General features: G+C 38.9%; 1 protein-coding gene across 1 annotated transcript; it reads left to right on the top strand.

Annotated features, from left to right (window-relative positions):
• Nucleotides 1-1,752: 1,752 nt before the first annotated feature.
• On the top strand, nucleotides 1,753-22,408 carry LOC134208755 (uncharacterized). Its single transcript, XM_062684654.1, has 3 exons — nucleotides 1,753-2,440; nucleotides 21,786-22,020; nucleotides 22,107-22,408. Exons 1-3 carry the CDS (start codon nucleotides 2,242-2,244, stop codon nucleotides 22,252-22,254), a joined length of 582 nt encoding a protein of 193 aa, XP_062540638.1. The 5' UTR covers nucleotides 1,753-2,241; the 3' UTR covers nucleotides 22,255-22,408.
• The last annotated feature ends 812 nt before the right edge of the window (nucleotides 22,409-23,220 follow it).

Below are 23,220 nucleotides of genomic sequence, written 5' to 3'. Positions count from 1 at the left end.
TTCGGGCAAAAAAAAAGAAGGGGGAGACATAATTGTTTTTAAATATTTGTATCGGTCTAATTAAAAAAAAAGTTGTGATTTTTGAAGAAAAATGCAAATTTAAAAAAAAAATTAGGGGGACAGACGGCTTTGGCAGATTTTGTTCAATTATTGGCAGGGGGTTTTTGTCGACAAAATTTTATGAAATTTGGCCACAATATTCTTTGATATGCAAAGAATGTTTATGCCAAATTTCAGCATGGTCAGTCATAAAAAACCCCCCTGCCAATAATAGAACAAAACCTGCCAAAGCCGTCATTCCCTCTATTAAAATTTTGAAAAATTTACAAATTTTTTGGGTTGTGAAATATGGTTAGTTATTTGTTAATTTTGTACTATTTATACTTTGAAAATTTTAAAAATGTTGAGGATTTTGTAAATTTTATAAAATTTGTAATATAGGGGAACAGACGGCTTTGGCAGGTTTTGTTCTATTATTGGCAGGGGGGTTTTTGTCGACCGAATTTTATGAAATTTGGCCACAATATTCTTTGATATGCAAAGAATGTTTGGGCCAAATTTGAGCATAATCAGTCATAAAAAACCCCCTGCCAATAAAAGAACAAAACCTGCCAAAGCCGTCATTACCCCTATGTAAATTTTGTAAATTTTGTAAATTTTGTAAATTTTGTAAATTTTGTAAATTTTGTAAATTTTGATTATTTTGTAAATTTTGTAAATTTTGTAAATTTAGCAAATTTTGTAAATTTTGTAAATTTTGTAAATTTTATAAATTTTGCAAATTTTGTAAATTTTGTAAATTTTGTAAATTTTGTAAATTTTGTAAATTTTGTAAATTTTGTAAATTTTGTAAATTTTGTAAATTTTGTAAATTTTGTAAATTTTGTAAATTTTGTAAATTTTGTAAATTTTAAATTTTGTAAATTTTGTAAATTTTGTAAATTTTGTAAATTTTGTAAATTTTGTAAATTTTGTAAATTTTGTAAATTTTGTAAATTTTGTAAATTTTGTAAATTTTGTAAATTTTGTAAATTTTGTAAATTTTGTAAATTTTGTAAATTTTGTAAATTTTGTAAATTTTGTAAATTTTGTAAATTTTGTAAATTTTGTAAATTTTGTAAATTTTTTAAATTTTGTAAATTTTGTAAATTCTGTAAATTTTGTAGGTTTTGTAAATTTTGTAAATTTTATAAATTTTGTTTATTTTGTAAATTGTGTAAATTTTGTAATTTTTATAAATTTTGATTATTTTGTAAATTTTGTAAATTTTTGTTGTTAATTTTATCAGTTTTTCAATTTTTTTTATTTATTTAAATGTTGAAAAATTGGAAAAATTGTCAATTTTAATTCTGTAAATGTTTTATAAACTTCGCAATTTTTGTAGATTTTGTCGACAGAAAACAAAAAGTTGTTGCATTCCACACTATCGAATACCATTCAAAAGCATCGTTATTTTCATGTTCTGCCGAGACCAGGCGAGCATGCCTTACCTACCAGCAAGTTGACATGCAGCTTCATCGAAAATGCAATCCAAACAAAATGCCCACAAATAGCAATTACCCACCATCGGTTGGGTACTGGGGCGAACAAAAACCAAAAGACCTGCTCGAGAGTGAAGCAAGAAACCCCAACGATCCATCGACGCCGCGGTAGCCTTCGTGCCATTATTGCTGCAACTATTTGTCATAACAGCGAGTATTGGTAGGTACTCGGTTTGGACCAACTCCAGCACGGTACGGTTCGGATGGCGGCTCAGTCTTGATCCAGCATTCGGTCAACGAACAGCGTCGTTTTCGTCGGTTCTAATCTGAAATTCCACCAACGGTCGTCGCCGGTGACACACACGATATCATAATATTCGAGAAACTGCGCGATCAAGTCGATCAGGTTGCCGAATTATGTAAGGGAAGCGTCGTTTTCAAGGAGACGACGTCGACGTGCGCAAAAATATCCAGCAATTGCTCAATAACCGAAGCGCGGGACATTGAAATCGAATTATAAGCAACGGCAAGCGCACACCCTACCCCTTTGGAAAGCACGAGGTTGCGCCCGCTAGAGGGAGGCCTTTTAGTGTGGATTGTTCTTTGTGGATAAACTAGTTTCGATCCCGAGCGGTTCGTTCAGTGATAGCCAGTAGACCCGATCGAACGCGTGCTACCTAATAGTACTTAGCGGTAGAGAGTGTTTGTTATTAGTAGTTCTGGTTATCTTGTAAAAGTGAAAGTGTTCTTTGATACTAAAATGAAGGTGCTGAACGTTGTTCCTGCCGTGTATCTGTTCTGCGTTGCGTTGTTGTCCATAACAAGCTACAGTGGCACATCAGTCAAGGCGCAAGAACCTCTGTTTGAGTTGCCGGTACAGCTGATTGGATTCCCTGTCATTATTCTGTCAGTGAGATTAGCCAACTTTGCCAAGAAGCTTGCTTACTCAGTCAATCCAAGTGAGTAGAAATTCATGATGAACAACGTGCATACTTAATAAGCGTAAATGGTTGAAGAACCATCAAGTAGGTCAAGGTGCGTCAGCAAGCCTCTTCAGGTAACAGTGAAATAGTCAATCATCTTGGAGCGAATTTCACCTCTCAACCCAGTTTTCGGTAGCCATCGGAGAGGTACCGACGCAAACTTTTAAAAATCAGCCGCAAGCGCGGTCAACTGTCAACAAAAATTGACCTCGTGCCACTTGTGCAACGTAAACAAGTCTATGCCGTCACCACCGGCTGCGCAATCTGCACCTTCATCCTTTTGCGCCGAGCGCGTCGCGTCGAGCTCAATGTTAAGAGATCTGCATTGGGAGGGCAGAGGTAGAGTGCGCTTTTTCCTTCTTTCTCGGTGCATTTTTGTTATCTAACCATGCGCCATGCGCTCATGTTGCTGTCAGACACGTAGAAAAGGTGGGCGATTAAATAAATCAGATTTTATGATTTAGTTGATGTAGGGCTACTCGAAAATTGTTCTACCATATTTTTACAATGGAATCTCTATTTTGTCTAGAACCAATTCCTGTGCATTTAACCTAAGCTGCCGCGATTCACATAAGAGTCCCATGTCGATTTTTGACGATTTTGATTTTCTTTCAGAAATAAGCTTAAAATGAACTCATCTTTAAGAAAAAATGATAAAATAATAGTCTTTGTTCCCACTTGTGTTGTCCCATCTTGCTATTTATTCGCATAACAGTCACATTCCAGATTTTAATACCCTCTCGCACAAAACATCAATGTAATAATGGTCCATTTAATAGCCCCATAGCAATGTATACAGATAAAGAATATTATGCCAAATTTTCAGAAAGGTTGCTGGTTTTAACGATTTATTAGATTTTTTTCAATTTCTCCATGTAAAACGAGTTTGAAAAATTCAACGGCAAATTTCTCAAGTTAAAGAAAACTGACATGGGACGCTTATGCGAATAGGGGCAGTAAGTCTCAACAACAAAACTGTTAGGAAATTGTTTCATAGATTTTCTTACGAATTTCAATGATTTTTCTAGGTCAAAGTACAATCAAGTGGTGGAATTAAATGGGATTGTACAAAATCGTCTTAGGACAAGTGAAGACATTCCACTAAAAAGCTCAAAATAATTTTCTTAACTCCTTCTGGAGTTGGGAGGAATATATCTGTCGATGATCCAGGCAAATTACTTACCTCAGCCCAGATATTCTAGATTATTCTTCCCTTGTGTTCTGGACAATTCCTTCGACAAATCCATGCACTGCAGCATGAAATAATATTCATATTTTGAGGTTTCAAATTGAATATCAATGTGCCATGTTTGAAGATCCATTCTGACACCGAGAGACGACGCTTGCTGCTGTTCATGCACATGCCGTCCTTCTTATTCGCACATTCAAATTTGTATCGGCGACTTGATTGTGTTGACATCCAACAGCTGTTTGGGTGTAGTTGAAGTGACTTTGTCTGTCCCTGGCTCAGAGTAGCAACTATAGATCAATAGATAGACCACCAAGCCAGAAGCGGAAAATCGCATATCATTCGTAAATCCAACCTTCTATCCTAGTTGATGAAAAAGCTGTACACGATCAGCTAGTCTACGAAGGTCTAAGACCACGATCGTTAACCGTAATCAACTTCAGCGAACGCGAAACCGATGAAATATATGGAAACGGGAAATGCCAAAGTGTGCAAGAAGATAACGATAATTAACAGTTTTAGTTAACTAAGGTATAGATAACTAATATCGACAAGAGCACCATTGCCGATACAAGCTCAAGACTCAATTATGCAATATAATTCTGAATAACTTTTTTTTTCAAGTTCTAATGGAAGATGTATACACGAATGAACAGAAAAGAAGAACGTTACTCTTCTTCACGAATCCATACTTTGCCATGCTGAGATTGACGTAGCCGTGAAATCTACTTTTTTCTGGTCTTACATTTACCTTACTACGGCCCCGGTTCCAGCCTCAAACACAGAGGTGAAAAACCTTTCCATTCTCGATTTTGGTCGGACCATGCCGACAACAATATAGTGCAATCATAGCGTTAGCTACTCACCTCACGTCTGCGTTAAAACCCACGCCGTGATCGGTTTTGCTAATCACACATCAATTAGATACGAAGTTCACATACTGCACACCACTCAACCAAATTACTAAACAGCGCGCCATCATTTAGAGAACAATAAACAATGCAATGCAACTGTCAAAATCCTTGACCGCACACACGCCAAATTACCTCATCGCGCGTGGGGTAAGCTGCATGCCGCCCAGACCAAGTGCCTCCCCCTCGCTTGCTGGGCTGACTGCACGAAAGCAGCGCATTTTTCTCACGTAGCCCAATCCTACCGGGCCGGGCGGGGATCGACAGGTTCTCTATTTACGGTAGGTACGGGGAGGCAGGCCTACGGCACGCGTTGCAATCCCTCGAAAATGCGCGATTGACCTACTTTTGGGCCTTCTCTTTTACTTTCGTTTTCGCGTACTTAGCGCGCCACGCCGCGCGCAGTGCAAACCGCAATGCATCACGTTTGGGGCTAAATTGCATTAGACAAGAAAAAACAGCTGATTGAAATCGGAGATTTATTTTCCGAAGTGTGATAATTTGATTATAATTACTTAACTTGTTAAAATATTATCGAAAAATTGTGTGTTTACACACAATTCCACATTTCAGTGCGTTGCACTCTCTTCACATGGAGGTGCTGATCAGTGTGGCGTTGAAAGCTAAAGTTAGCCACAATGACGATTAAGTGACCATTTGATGCTTTTGCAAGTGGCCATACGCCTATACGAAGATCGGTTAGTGAAGAAACTGTTCATCGTCAAGGTGATTGACCCGGTTTGGCGCAAACACGGTGAGAAAAGTATGTATCAATGTTTTGTTATTTTCACCCAAGTAAGGGTACCGAGCGGGAAACCAAAGTGACTGTTCATAAATACAATGTTTTCATCTGTTGAATTGAAAATTATTTTAGCACTTTTCTGAGGAATGTCTTCACTTATCATAGACGAGTTAGTACTATTCCATTGAATCTCGCCACTTCATTGAATACGTATTAAAAAAGTGCTTCAGTGCGGCTCATAGACCGTTCCGATAATAATAAATACACTTTGTTTTTTTGAATAATTCCAATTTTTTTCAAGTAATCTATTATTTTATTTTTACATATGGCCCAAAATTTTATTTACTTCCATATAGCATCGAGTACCTATTCGAGAATGTTTCGAATATTTATCATGTTCTAGAATTTTTACTTCCCATTGTTTAAGGATTTTGCACAACATGTTTTTTAGCTATTACTCAAAATATTTCATAAATATTTCTACTTACTCCATACGATCTGTTTTTTGGCACTCATTATGGATTTTGAAAATTAAATAATTGCAATCGGACGAGAATTAGAACAATTTCAAATTAACAGTGACTAGCCTCAAAAAACATTAAAAATTATTTCGAGCTCTCGTTTTCACTAATGCAATCAGTTTTTTACTTTTTGAAGCAATGTGGTCGGTGTCATTAGTGTCCAGATCAAGCCCCAAAATATGCCGTACCTGAAAATCGTCTGATTCTAAAGCCACATCCGTACTCATGAGGATTATTTCATTTTCGAAATATTTTTTGCGATTTTTCGGAATTTTCAGGTCATTGAAATTATTTTTCAACCAGATCTCGTCGTTAATGCGACAAGTCAGACATTTTTATGTATCTGTGTTGAAAATTATATTTATTTATTGCGCTTTTTGCACTTTATAAGAGTTCTGCGAGATTTTTTTTCTCACAGTCATCTTTTTCTCACACTCAATACACTCAAAAAAGTTTGATTTTCCGTGTATAATATTTGTGTGTGAGTGCTCAATCTGAAAACAAATAGACGTCAAATCATGGCGGGAACCGATTTAGTGTACACGCTTACATGTGACTAACGAGTAATGGGTTATAATTGGGTAACTTTCAGTAACAAAAATCGATCAACCCGAAATGAGAGTGAGTGTGAGAAAAAGAAGCGGGCAAATCACAATCTACACATAACTCTTCAAATTGGTGAAATCGGCAATATAAACATGTTTAATTGATTTTCAACCACATACGAACACTTTTTTATCTAAATCCATAAAAAAATATTAAAATAACAATACAAACACATTTATTCGTGCTGGTTAAAATGAACCCTTGCCAAATGTTGCGCGCGATATTTTGGAATGACAGGTCTCTTGCTCGATTGGAATAACACTGACAGAGTAAATTTGGTATTCCAATTGGAACATTTCCCGTCTTTGTTTATAGTGTCTTTAGGTAAGACGGTATAATATGCCCCCCTTAAGGCAAAACCTTGATAACTTTTTACTTTTCATCGCAATTTATGCAAACTTTGTGTTATTTAGTAGTGCAAGAAGTCGCAAATGCATTGCCCGTGAGTAGTCATATAAAAATATTACAGATAACACGTTATAATGCTTTTTTGAAAAGTCGTGAAAAATGGATTTCAAAAGGTGCCTGGGCAATACGCCCCCCTTAGCCAGAGACGTTCCATAGCCCTTCATTAGTATTTCATCAATCCCATAATAAAAAGGTTACAAATCCTAGTGTGCTCGACATTAAAAAACCAACATAAGTCCATTTAATCAGGTTTTATTTACATTTCAATAATTTCCATACAATTTGGAAGCAACTGCTGCAAGCTCGCCGCGCTTGTGTCCAGTTGCTAAGGGCATATCGTCCTGCCTACACTGGGGCGTTTTGGCCAGTTAAACATATTTTCGAAAATCGTTACGTTTTTGAAGATGGAAGCAATTTTATATCATATTAACCACTGAGGAAAGTTATTTTGTTGCCCAACTGAGTGTTCCCGTGCAAGTTTTGCGGACAGTATGCTAGCGTCGCTCCAGAATGTTGAGCAAACAAACATAAAAAGTTACATCAAAACTGTCACTTTTTGTATTTTGCTATTATTTTCATTGTGTAATACAAAAATACTTCCACATTCACATAGTACGATGGTTCTACAAATATTTATAGGTACCAACTGATTTTGACCCTTAGTTAGTTATAGTTTTCTAGAAATCAAAGAGGGGCGTTTTGGCCAGGTGGGGCGCATTATACCGTCTTACCCTACGAACCTTACAGATTACAAGACGAATCGATTACACAAAATTTTGCAAATCGGTTAACTCGTTCGTGAGTTAAATCGTCAGGGAGGGAACCTGATATATTATTGACTATTGAAAAGTTTCAGCAATCGGTTTTGGTAATTCAACCAGTGGGCTGGTAGCAATGAATGCCGTTCAAAATAGTGACTTTAGTGACCAACGATGACGAAAAAGTAACCAAATAGTGACTTAGAATTGCAGAAAAATTGACCAAATAGTGACTTTTGCATGAAGTTTTAAACCGGGGATAGAGCTACAAGTTGCATTACCATTGTTTTGATATAATTTGTAGATTGCAAACTTGTGTTTGCTAATAAACTAATAAACTATAATTTCTAAATGGCCGACTTCAGTATTGAAGTTAATAGAAGGGTGGCCAAATAATCTCGAGTAAAAAAAATCTTTTAAATCTAATTAGTTTGTTGTTTTATTTTAGATTAAAAAACCGAAAAATTCATTCAGCTCCACACTAGTTTTTTTGGCTATTCTTAATTGTTAATAAACAAAATCAGTTTTATAAACATGAGATATTTCTAAAATAATTTCAATCTCAAAGTTTTAAATTACACCATGATCCCTTTTTCAAGGCGATTTAATTTTAGAGCTTTTTCCATACAAATCTTACCGGAGTTAGGGGCACTAAATTATAGTAAAAAATGAACACCCTCGTTAGCAAAAATGAGCAGCGTCGTGTCATTTTGCTTTTCTTCTTGAAGAAGCCATTAAACAAGCATTTCTTCTATCACGACTTCCTGCATATGATCCGCAACTCATTTTCTCAAAGCCTGTTTTCACGCACGGTCAAAACGCCATCTAGCTTGGGCTTGGGCCAGAATTACTTCTGACATAACTTGCTGTACAATTTCCTTTTCGTGGCTTTTCCCAAAGGCGGATTTGGGGTCTGTCTCATTTGGAGAATTAAACTTCAAAGTTTTTTTCTCTCTATTGTTTATTTATTAGGCTCAGGCGCTTTAAAAAAAACTTTACGGAGCCGATATATCATTGCTATAACATTGAAAGTTACTAAATATAACAATTTTCGAACAAATTTTATTTTTTACTCTTTCTAGAGCTTTTTCTTGGTAGATGATGTTCCGTCGATCCCGATTTGGCGAATTGGGCCCAACGCTGGCTCGCCGCTAATTTCCTGGTTTCTTCCTCCATCGCAGTGTTGAAAGTCGTTACTAGCTGAGTAGCATTTGCAATTCCATATGTCCGGTAGATGTGCTCGTCGTCGATTTTTGCGTGTAGCTATTGTTTCGGTTCCTGTTCAATTAGATCCTCGATTGCTTCCTCTTCAATAAGTTCATCAACTATTAGATCCGATTCCTGGTGCTGTTCAACGTTCCTCACAATTCCAGCATATGATTTAGACTGGTTCCGAATCACTCGTTCTGGACAGGAATTCTTTCGGTGTCCTTCCGCTTGACAAGAAAAACATTTGTCTTTCAAACCGTCGTAAAACACCTTTCCCTTTCTGTTGCAAACTGTAGTCGATGGTGGAATTTCCTTTTCAAGATCAATGTAGGCCCAAAATAGCAGGAAATTTTTCACGTAAGATTCGGTCCACTTTCCCGTAACTTCCAAGAGCTGAAGACAGTTTTTCATCCGTTATTTCTGGATGGAGATCAAATACCCGGACATAGTGTACGTTTTGACCTGCCATCGTCATACACACTTCTACCGATTTTCCGTCACTATATACGAATTGTTTTTCTTTCGCGTTGTTGACCAACGATTCCGTCATCGCTTCTTGCGTTTTGTATTTAATACAAACACTTTGATTGTCCGCAATTTTCGAAACCGTTTCGATGCTCAAAACATCACCCAGCAGTTGCTTCACGAAATTTGCAATTTCGGTCCATGACGGGCGTGGGGAATTTGGGAATCGAGGGCTAGATTATATTATTGTATGTACGAACTTTCTTCTGGAAGGAGATTCTCTATTCATCCCGTGGATTCGCATAAGTGTCTCTGCTTATGGAACCACCCCACCCATTTTGGCCCTTCATACAGGAGTTTGATGAAATACAAACAATAATATAATCATGATCAAATCGTTTGTCAGATATGGCCAGTGCTATCGGCAGGTGCCTTGCTACAATAGATGGTAGTATCATCATCATCATCATGACGGGCGTGGGGAATTTGCCGGAAAGCAAAATTGCACCGTGTTGATAATTTCAATCATGTTGTACCGTTTCTTTTTGGATAGCTCCACAAAAGGAATCCAAATGACCAAGCACGGAAACCAGAACAAAGCTAATGTGCTAACAATAGCTCCAAAAACCGACCGAGTGAGAATAATTCAGCAGAGCTTATCTGCAGTCGCGTGCGTCGAACACGACAGGTAAAGAACAACTGGAACTTCAAAGTTGTGCACTATCTTTACTTTGTCACCGGGGGGTAAAACCGCTCACCAACAGACGTAGTTCTAGTTCCAATACTCCTCAATTCGGTACTCTATACTCGAGGTCAACCTTTCGCAACAAACTCCATTCGTGAAGTAGAAGATCATAGTCGGAAACATATTCGGAAACAAACTCAAGATTCCACAACTCACGAACCTCACAACACACTTGGAACTTTTTTGGTGCATATTTCCCAAATTTTATATATTGCCACCAGATTCACATTTGATTTGGTTGATAACAACAGTAGATTAGATACAAATGATTTTTAATTGATTTTTTACAATAGGCACTGCAAAATAGTGACTTTAGTGACCATTTTACGAAAAATAGTGACTTTAGTGACTTTTGGATGCAAATAGTGACTTTTTAGTGACTAGACTCAAAATAGTGACCAAGTCACTAAAATGTGACTCGCTACCAGGCCTGCCAGTCCCACACGTGCGTCCCAAACATAGATGTCAAATTAATGCAACTTACAGGGCTTTTAGTTGGTGCAGTTTATTTCTGCTAACTCACACGCGTTTTCCTCCCAAAGCTTGGGGATGTTTGACGCAGCTTTTCGCTTACGTCTATTGCTGCCAGTAGAGGTGGTGCTCGTTATCTTCTTCGCTGCTGCAGTAGATGCGCTCTGGGAAACTTTCTTCGTCTCGTTTCTGCTGATTCCTAGGTGTCCGTCGGAGTGAACGTAACGTCCAAAGCAAGGAACTTTCAATCTTCTATGTCGCGTCGTGTCGCATAGCGTCTACTCTAACTTCCCCCTAGGATGATCTCCGAACGCCATTCCCAGCTTTACTTTACTTAGTTACAATCGGAGATTTAGACTGGCTTCGTAGCGGGTGCTTCTCCTTTGTTCCAATTTGCGTCGGTAATGGTTGCAGCGGGTTACCAAAAAAATCATTTTGGCATTACCGCAATATTTTTTTACCCTGTGAATCAATATGGTCCAAACTTAGGTGTCAAGTTATATGAGCTCTGATCAAATTTTCAGCAAAATTGGTTCACTTGCAACCGAGATCTAGATCTCCAAAGTTGATCATTTTGTATTAAAAACGGCCAGTGGGCTTTTTATTATGTTGATAATCAATAGTTTCAATAGGCTTGAAAAATTGCAGGACAGTTTCCAAGTCGATTGATAAGAAAATCTCGGAAATCCACCAAAAGGTAAAGGATCTTTGAAATAGCGTTTGAAATATCGCCTAATTTTGTAACGGTTTCAAATTTGGAAATTTTTCGTTTTACACGTTGTATCCGAGCCTTTCCTTTAGACGTAGTTTACGTTAAAAATTGCTTCAGTGGTAATTCGGATTCCGAAATAAATTTAATCAATTACCCTGGAGCTGCCACGAATTGGTCGTCCAAATGGTTCCGTTTTAGGTTCTCAAATAATTTTTTTATCATTATGAAAGCAAAACTAATGTACGATAACGGTTTGATCCTAGATTGCTACCCACAAAATTGTCTTCCAAAGTATCGAGGGACTTCATCTAAACAGTTGGCAGAGCAAGCCCATAAGTGACCACTGATCATCAAGTGTATTTTTTTCTAACAAAGCATCAGAAGAACCGGTTTCCAATTAACTAAAGGAGCCCATAGAGCTGTAAATAACTGATGTTTAAGGCACAATTCTTAAAAGGACCTCCCTTGACCCTAGGTGGTTTGATTTTTTATAATGAGAATTGGTTGTATGACGAATTCAAAGAATTCGCATCTTCTCTGTGCATTCCGGTGCTTCAAGAGCATAATTTATTTACTACCCAGTGGTAAAGTATGGGTTTGCATTGATTCCACTCTCATGTTATCATAACGATAAAGTAATAATGTATCTCTCTCCGCGGAAAAACATAAAATTTCATTGTTTCGTTTTCTTTGGAATCAGGTGAGACCTAATTTTTTTTTGTTACGAACCAACATTGAACTTTCATATTTTATTTGGTTTCGAATATTTTTTTTTTTTGAATGCTCCTTTTTGCCCATCCGTAGAATCAAATTTCCTCCTTTCAAATAAATTGATCTGGTAAGCCTAGCTGCAATCCGGATATTCGCTCGATTTTGATTCAGCATCAGGCCAATTCTTCAGCCCGATTTGCACTACAGTCCTTTTTCACTTCTTTTTTTCAGATCTTTAAAATACTTAGAGGCATTAAAAACCATGGGAAAGCTAAACTTAAATAAACGTAGGAATTGATTTAGGCTATAATACGAGATAAGGATGATCGTGTGCTGGTATGGAATAGCCCAATTAATGACTCAAATTCATTTCCATAGTTTCACACGAATGAGTTTCGCTTTGTAGTATCCGGTGGCATGTTACAGATACCAGAACATGTTTCGTGCATAAAATACGTAGAACCACTATAGATTTTATTAATAAAATAAGGCCGTTACAAATATTTAATTAACTTTTTGTCCTACTGGTCTCCGAAAGGTCAAGAGGGGGGATAATAAATATTAAAATGAAAAAAAAACAAAAAACTCCTCGGATTTGTTAAAGAATGTTTTGAAAATCCTCAAAATTATCCGAATTTTATTTTGTTGCCCCCTCAAAACATTATTTTTTGGCAAAAAAAAATCCGAGGGGAGGAGACAAAATAGATTTTAAATATTTGTATCGGCCTAAGCATTTTAAAATCTTGTGGTCCACAACCCATTACTAGAATTCACTCTATTGTTCATTTATTTCTACTACCGTAGCTCGTATCAACAGATATATATTTCCTACCATAATAGTCGATAATAGAACATGATTTGTTATCAAGAAAGAACCAAATAAAACTAGATATCATAAATTAGTTATTAGATTATTGATATGTTATACACCTATCGCATTTTTCTGGATTGGCCTTGCGTTTTTTACCATTCAAAGTCTCGGCAAACATTTTTTTCCTTCTGAAACACTCCTACAGCCAGTTCAATGTCGTGGGAAAGAGGAACGTGATAAATTTCACTTTCGTTTGCTACGGCCCCGCTCGGGCCGTGCCGGTCTTGCGTTTGCGCCATGCGCTCCACCAGTGTGTTCGGACATGTTAACAAGTCACTGCAAACCACCACCACCCAGTTGACCTTGAGGTTCCGGTGGCCGCTATGCATATAGTATACCAGTATCGCGGGTGTTTCATCAGCCGGCGGCCGCAACAATGATGACGAATTTGAAACGTACATAGATAGGGGATTGTGGGGCCTTGTGGGGCACATTCCATACAAATTGTAGAAAATTAGATAGAGAAAAATACAAAAATATGTATACATTTAACTTAAAAAAAGACTGCATTTCGTAGTGTAGTGTTCTCCACTACCTTAGTTCAGCATCCAACTTCCATTCCCAAATTTATTATGAATGATGCCTATACATTGCCATATTCTTCTATAAGCTCACGTCATGGCCGAAACCGATAACTTTTAACTACCAGCAGCACGAGTGATCTTGAACTAGCCGTCGCTGACTGCCAAAAGCCATTCAAATGTGAAACGGATCCCGAAAAAATGAAGGCGATAAAATTTGAACTTTAATCATAGTTGCTGCGTACGGGTGTAAAAACTTCTACAGTCTCCGGGTATAAGTACAAATGTTTTTTTGCTTACCAGATGTCAACCATTGTGTGAAATAAGTGCATCAGGAAATAACTTTCCTTCGCCCGGCAGAGAGTGCCAATCCGTCAATAAAGCTAAACAAATTGCATTTAAACTCTTCAACACCGTCATGCTGATTGATTGATTCCATCATGCGGTTCGCGGTGGTTGTTAGATGGTTTGGGTTCGTTCATACACTTTTATTGAAGTCGCTGACTGATGTATAAAAAAGCACCGTGACATTCGTCGATGTTGCGCAATAGGACAATGAATACCTAGTCATGGTGGAAGTAAAGGCTCCCCCAGACATTAACGATTTCATCGCCACGACGGCGACAACTAATCGCTGCGATTCTATCGTTGGATCACTGCAGGCATTTACGCTTCCGAACCGACCGCGACAGAATCGCACGCGCCAAGCGATAGAATCGCGTCGCGTGTGTTTGGGAAAACCTCAATTCCATGATATTGTGGGAGGTACTTCCGTGTGCGGTTCCCGTCGTAGATCCGAAAGCAACATTCTTTTTTACTATTAGGTCGACCGTGTTAGACCTTCATCCCTGGCTGCATGCTTTGATACGGTGGACACTGAGACGAGAATCAGTTCCAAGACAGAAATATTTGCAGTAACTAGGTGGATTCTGAGATAATGTTCTATACGCTCTAAAATATAATGTGCGAATGAATACTACATCAATATCTTCATGTCACGTCTCTGGTGGACCAATTCGGCCAATTCAAATTACGTATACACTTGCGTATACATAAACTCTGAGTGATTACAAATCGAAGTCGGCATTTTCTAATGGAAGCCTTCCAGCTATTGCATTAGGAAAACGGCTTGTTCGATAGGTTACCCAGTTCGGTATTTCCTTGTTTTTATTTTCTAAGATAAATAAATCAATCAGATCGTGTCGATCGAGCATGACAAATCCATCGCTTGATTGGAGCTCTATGCTGATGCTGTGGAACGAGGTGGCACATTAATGGATATTTGTGAACAGCGTAGACATTGATTAAAATTTGAACGATTAGATGGAAAGTTTATTGGATAATATAACATGCTGAAGGCAGCGTGTCCAAGGGCTGCCCGTGAAGAATGTTTTCCTGTTTTCTTTATTGCTTTTCCTACAGTATCGAATAATGCTACGTTATTTCGCGATTGTGATTATTTTATCTTGAAAGGCGCCGAACAGGTTATGGGCCCAGGCGCGCAGTGATTACTAATTTTATTTGCTTCTTATCTAATACATGCAATCATCTTTTAGACTAGGTGTTCCGTGTTTTCTTAATACTATTATCCTCATTTGGTATGTTACATTTTTAGTTATTATTAATACAATTGCCTCTGGCAGTTAGGATTTTTCCTCTGGTTGAAATGAACCATGTAAGAATTACTATGTTTTCAACTTAAACTAAACTTAGCCTAATTTATACTAAAGGTACAATGAGCTAATCGTTGCAATAGAAGATTGTAAATTATTTTTTTGGACATTTGTTTCAATGTCTCAATATTAGAAATTCTATAAAGTTCATTGGTGCTATAACACCGAGGCAACTTCAGAATCACTTTCAAAATTTTATTTAAAATCCTCTAAAATGCCTTCTTTCTGGTATTGCAGTAACTAGTCCATATTGGCATAGCATACAACATGGCTGGTTTAAAAAATTGTTTGTAAATCCAAAGTTTGTTTTGAGGACAAAGTTTTTATTTTCTGTTTATAATTGGATATAGACACTTAATATATTTATTACATTTGGCTTGAATGCCTTCAATGTAACTTTTAAAAGTTAATTTTTGATCTAGCAGAAGTCCTAAATATTTAGCTTCGTTAGACAAATTAATTTGAACCTCATTCATAGTGAAAATATGTCTGCTAGAGGGTTTCAAATAAGAAGCTCTCGGCTTATGTGGATAAATTATAAGCTGAGTTTTGGAAGCATTCGGTGAAATTTTCCATTTTTGCAAGTAAGTGGAGAAAAATATCCAAACTTTTTTGCAATCTACTACAAATGACACGAAGGCTTCGAACTTTGGCTGAGAGGCCCGTGTCATCTGCAAACAGAGATTTAAGACACCCTGGTGGTAAATCAGGTAAATCAGAAGTAAAAATGTTATACAATATGGGCCCCACTATGCTGCCTTGGGGAACACCAGCTCTTACAGGTAATCTATCAAATTTAGAATTCTGATAAATAATTTTGGATCAGTTTAATAATGTAGAGAGGAATATTAAAATTCGTCAATTTTACAATCAAACCTTCATGCCAAATACTGTCAAATGCTCCAGCAACTCCAGTTGAATATCCTTCAGATTTTTTTAGCCGAATTAAATTCGTAACTCTTAATAACTGATGAGTGGTTGAATGCTCATGACGAAAACCAAATTGCTCATAAGAAAAAAAAGAATTGTCATTAATATGAACCATCATTCTATTTAAATTAATCTTTTCAAACAGTTTGCTTATTGAAAAAAGCAAACTGATTGGGCGATAACTAGAAGCCTCAGCTGGATTTTTGTCCGGCTTCAAAATTGGAGCAACTTTGGCGTTTTCTCATTTATCTGGGAAGTATGCCAATTGAAAACATTTGTTAAATAAATTAACCAAAAAGGATAAAGAGCTCTCAGGAAGTTTTTTGATAAGTATGTAGAAAATAAAATACCATCATCGCCCGATGCTTTCATATTTTTTTAATTTTCTAGTAATAGATCTCACTTCATCCAAATTAGTTCCCAACGAAGGGTCGAAAACATTCTCTTGATTGAGAATGTCTTCGAAGCTTTGTGTAACCTGATCCTCTATTGGACTAGTGAGACCTAGACTAAAATTATGGGCACTCTCGAACTGCTGAGCAAGTTTTTGAGCCTTTTCGCCATTTGATAATAAAATTTTATTACCCTCCTTAAGTGCTGGAATTGGCCTTTGAGGTTTTTTTAAGAGTTTTCGTTAATTTCCAAAAGCATTTCGAACTGGGATCCAATTTCGAGACATTATTCTCAAAGTTGGTATTTCTCAGAATAGCGAAACGTTTTTTAATTTCATTTTGCAAATCTCGTCAAATAACTTTCAACGCGGGATCACGAGTTCTTTATCATTGCCTTCGCCTCACAAAGTCAGCATGAGTTACCAATTTGCCACACAGCTGACTTGAATCAATTAAAACTAAATCAATTGTAGAAGGATTTCGACTGCAAGAAAAACAAGTTGGTCCATTGGGATATTGAATAATATAAAATCCCGCAGAACTATCTTCAAATAAAATTTTACCATTGGAATTGCTTTAAGCATTATTCCATGAACGATGTTTGGCATTAATGTCACCAATTATGAAAAAAATGAATTTTTGCGATTTAGAATTTGAAGATCAGCTCTCAACAAATTCCTTTACTGCCCATTGCACTGGAAAGGCAAGTAGGCAGCAATAAAAGAGAATTGTTTAAAATTTGTTTCAACAGAAGCTCTCAAGGTTTCGAAAACTTTGGTTTCAAAAGAAGAATATAATCTATGTTTCATTCATTTCATTTATTTAGTCTACATCTGAACAGATAACACTGGAGACTTCCACAGATGATGTGCCTTCGTATTTCACGACTAACATTGTTGTCAGCCGTTAGCAAGGATCCGAGGTAGACGAATTCCTCGACCACCTCGAAGGTATCCCCGTCTATCGTAACACTGCTTCCCAGGCGGGCCCTGTCACGCTCGGTTCCGCCCACAAGCATGTACTTTGTCTTTGACGCATTCACCGCCAGTCCAACTTTTGTTGCTTTACGTTTCAGGCGGGTGTACAGTTCTGCCACCTTTGCAAATGTTCGGCCGACAATGTCCATGTCATACGCGAAGCAAATAAATTGACTGGATCTGTTGAAAATCGTACCCCGGCTGTTACACCCGGCTCTCCGCATGACACCTTCTAGCGCAATGTTGAACAACAGGCACGAAAGTCCATCACCTTGTCTTAGTCCCCGGCGCGATTCGAACGAACTGGAGTGTTCGCCCGAAATCTTCACACAGTTTTGCACACCATCCACCGTTGCTTTGATCAGTCTGGTAAGCTTCCCAGGGAAGCTGTTCTCGTCCATAATTTTCCATAGCTCTACGCGGTCTATACTGTCGTATGCCGCCTTGAAATCAACGTATAGATGGTGCGTTGGGACCTGGTATTCACGGCATTTTTGAAGGATTTGCCGTACAGTAATGATCTGGTCCGTTGTCGAGCGGCCGTCAACGAAGCCGGCTTGATAACTTCACACGAACTCATTCACTAATGGTGACAGACGACGGAAGATGATCTGGGATATCACTTTGTAGGCGACATTAAGGATGGTGATCGCTCGAAAGTTCTCACACTCCAGCTTGTCGCCTTTCTTGTAGATGGGGCATATAACCCCTTCCTTCCACTCCTCTGGTAGCTGTTCAGTTTCCCAGATTCTAACTATCAATTTGTGCAGGCAAGTGGCTAGCTTTCCCAGGCCCATCTTGATGAGCTCAGCTCCGATACCATCCTTACCAGCTGCTTTATTGGTCTTTAACTGTTGAATGGCATCCTTAACTTCCCTCAAGGTGGGGGCTGGCTGGCTTCCATCGTCCGCTGAACTGACGTAGTCATCTCCTCCGCTGCCTTGACTTTCACTGCCTGTACTCTCAGCGCCATTCAGATGTTCCTCGTAGTGCTGCTTCCACCTTTCGATCACCACACGTTCGTCCGTCAAGATGCTCCCATCCTTATCCCGGCTCATTTCGGCTCGCGGCACGAAGCCTTTGCGGGATGCGTTGAGCTTCTGGTAGAACTTGCGTGGTTCTTGAAACGGCACAGCTGTTCCATCTCCTCGCACTCCGCTTCTTCCAGGCGGCGTTTCTTCTCCTGAAAAAGGCGGGTCTGCTGACTCCGCTTCTGTCTATAACGTTCCACGTTCTGCCGGGTACCTTGCTGCAGCGCGACCGCCCGCGCTGCGTCCTTCTTTTCCAGAATCTGTCTGCACTCTTCGTCGAACCAATCGTTCCGTCGACTTCGTCCTACATACCCGACGTTGTTCTCCGCTGCGTCGTTAATGACTGCTTTAACTGTATTCCAGCAGTCCTCAAGAAGTCCCCATCAAGCTCGCCCTCTTCCGGCAACGCTGCCTCGAGATGCTGCGCGTATGCAGTGGTGCCATCAGGTTGCTTCAGTCGCTCTAGGTCGTACCGCGGCGGTCGTCGGTACCGAACATTGTTGATGACGGATAGTTTTGAGCGCAGTTTAAGGTGATTATACAATCAAGCCAAGAGGTGAATTTCAAATTCACCACACGGTTTCTACTCATATTATGAAAAGTTCAAATCTAGCGTAATAATGTTCGTACAATGCTGAAATTAAAGTCGATTGCTTAGCATAAGTAAGCAAATGATCTACGGATGTTTCATCTCCATGGGCGTTGAAGTTCTCTCAATTCGTGCTCTTGAAAAATCACTAGAAAAAGCACGTGGTTTCCAAGATGGCCGATTTGTGGCTTTGTTGTATTACCACCTTAACCATCACCAGATAGTGATCAGAGTCGATGTTAGCGCCACGATATGTCCTGACGTCAATAATGTCGGAGTAGTGCCGTCCATCAATCAGAACGTGGCTGATTTGTGATTCTGTCTGCAGTGGTGATATCCAGGTGTACCGATACGGAAGGCTGTGTTTGAAGTAGGTGCTGCGAATGACCATATTCTTGGAGGCAGCGAAATCAATTAGTCGTAGGCCGTTTTCGTTCGTCAGCCGGTGAGCGCTGAACTTTCCAATAGTCGGTCTAAACTCCTCCTCTTGGCCAACCTGAGCTATGTTTGATAAGTCTATTAATGACAATGGCGACCCCACCACAGGCGCTCTCTAGACGATCATTTCGGTAAATAAAATAATTTGGATCTCTTTTGATGAAAAGACCAGGTTTCAAATATGTTTCAGTTATAATGGCAATGTGCACATTATGCACTGATAGGAAGTTAAATAATTCATCTTCCTTACCCTTTAAAGAGCGGGCAACCCAATTTAAAATGTTCAAAGAATTATTTGGATCCATTAAAACGAAGTCCAATAACAATTTTTTTAGTAAATTTGATACCAACCGGAACAGTTCCAATTTTGGTATTTGCTTTGACCTTTCATGATCAATCATGTGATGCAATTGTTCATTTAAAAAATCAAAATCGGAAGCAGACATGCTACCTGAGTCGTCAGAACGAACGTTATTTTACGTTGAAGAATGGATATGAACATCATTCATCGTCGGTAAATTTTCTGAAATGAAATTTTGCCAGACTGCAGCGATGCTTGCATAGGTAAGTATGAAAAATTAGAATTCGACAAACTGTTCGTTACCCGGTGAGAGATAGGAGCAAAATTTGTCGTTGATTGTGGTGGGTATGAAATGCTCTACCGAAAAATGATTTCGGATTTTGAGCGTTTGTAATATGTTTACCCGTTCCTATTAGAATTTCCCGTCATCAATTTTGCACGGGAATTCAAAACTTTTTTGCGTGAAGGACATTTCCAGAAATTGGATTTATGATTGCCCCCACAAGTGGCACATTTAAATTTATTGGAATCTTCTCTCGCAGGACAGGCGTCCTTGGCGTGAGAGGTTCCACCACAAATCCTGCATTTAGCATCCATGTGGCAATGTTAGTTGTGAAAAGTGATTATCGACATGTTAGAGTCAAAAGCATGATACTGTATCCTTTGGGCGACTCAATAACTTCAACTGGACCAGTTGGAAGTTTAGAATGGACTTGCTTCTGTTCAAAGATCAAGTGTCTGACGTGATTAGTAAACCGAAACCAGAAGCACCAATAGCTGATTAGCATAAGAAGGACGGAGCAGCCAGAGCTACGATTGGACTCCGCCTTGGGCAATAATCAGTTGTGTCATGTCATGGCTGCTCAAACTGCAAAAGATATGTTAGCTGCACTGAGAAGCTGTCACGAGAGAGATTCGTTAACTAATAAGATCCATGTAATGCGTAGACTGTTTGCAATGCAGTTGAAAGAAGGTGGGCATATGGTGGAACACCTGGTCCAAGTGTCGGAGATCGTACAACGATTAATTGCCATGGGCGTAGAACTGAAAGAACATTGGATAATCGCAATTTTACTATCGAGAAGTTATGATGCATTACTTGCAGCTTTGGAGACGTGCCCGGAGAATATGTAAAGGGAAAGCTTTTGGATGAGTGGAAAAGACTATGCGATTATGTCGATACAGATTCTGAAAAAGCGTTGGAAGTTTCGATTCGGAATATAACTCGCAAAAAGACAGTTTGCTATTGTAGTAAGAAAGATGGGCAATTCTGGCGTGACTGCCCTAAGCTCGATAAGTCAGAGCATTCTGATGATGACGAAGGGAGCCCGAAGCGAGGTCATCTGGCGTCTAAGGAGCAGAGAACCAATCTCAAAGGCAGAAATATTTGTTTCGCGGTATCAGCAGGAGGTTATGCTAGTAGCAGTTCTGAAACGAAATACAACCATAGTCGGTATTTGGATTCTGGATGTGTGAGCTACTTAACCGGAGATGCAGAAACGATTGATGATTTAGAGTAGTGCTGAGCAAGGTACGTCAACGCGTGATTGGGTGGCAGCCAATTAGCGCGAGGATGTTCAAGCTAAGGACAAAAGGCCGTTTCTTCAACTGTAGAATCATCAACATGCACTGCCCACACGAAGGACGACCCGATGACGAGAAAGAAGCGTTCTATGCACAGGTGGAGCAGACATATGATGGATGACATGAGCCATCATGCGACATGAACGCTCAGGTAGGAAGGGGAGAAATGTACAGACCGGTGAACGGATCGGACAGTCTGCCTACAGTATCGAATGACAACCACAAAAATATCCACAAGGCCACATGGAGATGACCAAACAAAGAAACGGAAAACCAAATCGACCACATTCTAACCCCCTTGAATTCCAATATAATCCCAAAAAATGTAATCACGCAGTTTCTGGTTTCGGTATCCACATGTTTTTGCAAACAAAGGCGTAGGATTGCTGATCCGAAAATAAAGATTTTGATTCTCGATCCGTTCTAGGATGGGAAACATTCGCGACTTCCAGGTCATATATTAAATATAAGTAATTGCTGGAAAAAATAAATAAATAGACATACTCATTTTCAAAAACATATGTTTCAAATGAACTAACTATGTCCCCAACATCTTCCTTCCGCAGAGACCTACCAGTCGCGCAGCCGGCGAGAAACGTTGACCGATTCTGGCAGTGCTCTAACAGAGGAGGAAATCTCCCGGATGGCCGTCGACATTGCCCAGGCGGAACGTAAAATCCTGCACGAGTTTGGCCCGAAGGCATGCATAGAGGAGGAACCTTGCCGACTACATGCGGTTCGAACGACGCGCTCCGCCAGTGCCGCCGGCGACTACCAACCGGACTGGAACGATATCTTAAAGTTTGACCAAAATCTTAATCCTACTTAACGAGTTGAAAAACGGAACCTAATTATGTTTGTTATTTTGTTCTTCGATCCAATTTTAGGAACTACAAGGTCCGAGCGTCCGGGATGAAGCAGTGGTATCTACTATCGGTGTTCATCGGCGACTACATCCGGGATGTGCAGTTCTGCAAACAGCTGGCCAAGCGGTTGGCGTGTGATCGGAATCAGAAAGAGTTTGTGCGAGACTAACGCGTTTCAAATGTTTAGATTAAATGTTGAGTAGTGAGAGTGAATTAAATTATTATTTTTGTAAATATGTTTTGTTTTGATATATTTTCTTTGAGAAACTGATGTATGAAACTTACAATACATGAAAAGACATAAAGACAAGCATTTCATCTTACACCTGGGGGTTTCATGTTTTTGGATAAGTGTGTGGCCTTCAATACATCCGAGAAGTCCTTGGGAGTCAAATGAAGATTAATGGCCTGTTTCTCGATAGCAGTTCCGTGTGGACAGACATTGTTTCGTGCGAAATTGTGGAAGCAGCAAAACATAAACAGCCTTCTCATCAGGAAAGTAACGATTATCCAGGATTTGGTTTTCAGATTACATATTTGTTATCTTCCAGAACGGGCAGGTATAGTTGGAGAGACCGCTAATTTTGTTTAAAAAATATTAGGGGGAGATTCAGAAAAGTGTAGTACCGGACACAATTGCATCATGTTCAAATATCACATGCTTCAAGTTGTAGATTAGACTGGCCCAGCTTAGTATGGGGAGAAAAAAATGTTGTCGAATTCAACGGGGCACCCCCAGGATTGTGTCTTTGGGTGAGAAAATCAATCTCTCACACTTCCAGGGGGATTTCAGCTAAAATATCAGGGTTTGAATCCTAAAGAGAAAGAAAAAGTCTCCACTTATCGTCTCTGGATACATATACGATATGTAACACGCCGAAAAAGACTTTTTTCGCATGCTGTCATGATAAAGAACTGATTCGGGAAGCTAGGGTAACGATGGTATTTTGGACATCTGAATATATTTTGGACTTTTGGCTATATTTTCTCTTATTTAATACGAAAATATAGTCAGAAATGTGATAATAAAATAGGTTAAAGAGTCACACGCAAAATATAGCCAAAAGTTCAAAATATATTCAGATGTCCAAAATACATCATTTACCCTATATCCCATGATACATTTCTTTTAAAA

The sequence above is a fragment of the Armigeres subalbatus genome, chromosome 2 (genome assembly GCF_024139115.2).
Source record: "Armigeres subalbatus isolate Guangzhou_Male chromosome 2, GZ_Asu_2, whole genome shotgun sequence".
Lineage (NCBI taxonomy): Eukaryota > Metazoa > Arthropoda > Insecta > Diptera > Culicidae > Armigeres > Armigeres subalbatus.
Note: the sequence above shows the minus strand (reverse complement) of the source record. Positions and strands in the feature narration are given on the sequence as shown.

Bases quoted from the DNA above. Each gene is read 5' to 3' on its own strand.
- LOC134208755 (XM_062684654.1), top strand. From the start codon at position 2,242: ATGAAGGTGCTGAACGTTGTTCCTGCCGTGTATCTGTTCTGCGTTGCG. The intron at 2,441-21,785 runs GTGAGTAGAAAT...TTCCTTCCGCAG, and splicing joins TGCTTACTCAGTCAATCCAA to AGACCTACCAGTCGCGCAGC. The intron at 22,021-22,106 runs GTTTGACCAAAA...ATCCAATTTTAG, and splicing joins GACTGGAACGATATCTTAAA to GAACTACAAGGTCCGAGCGT.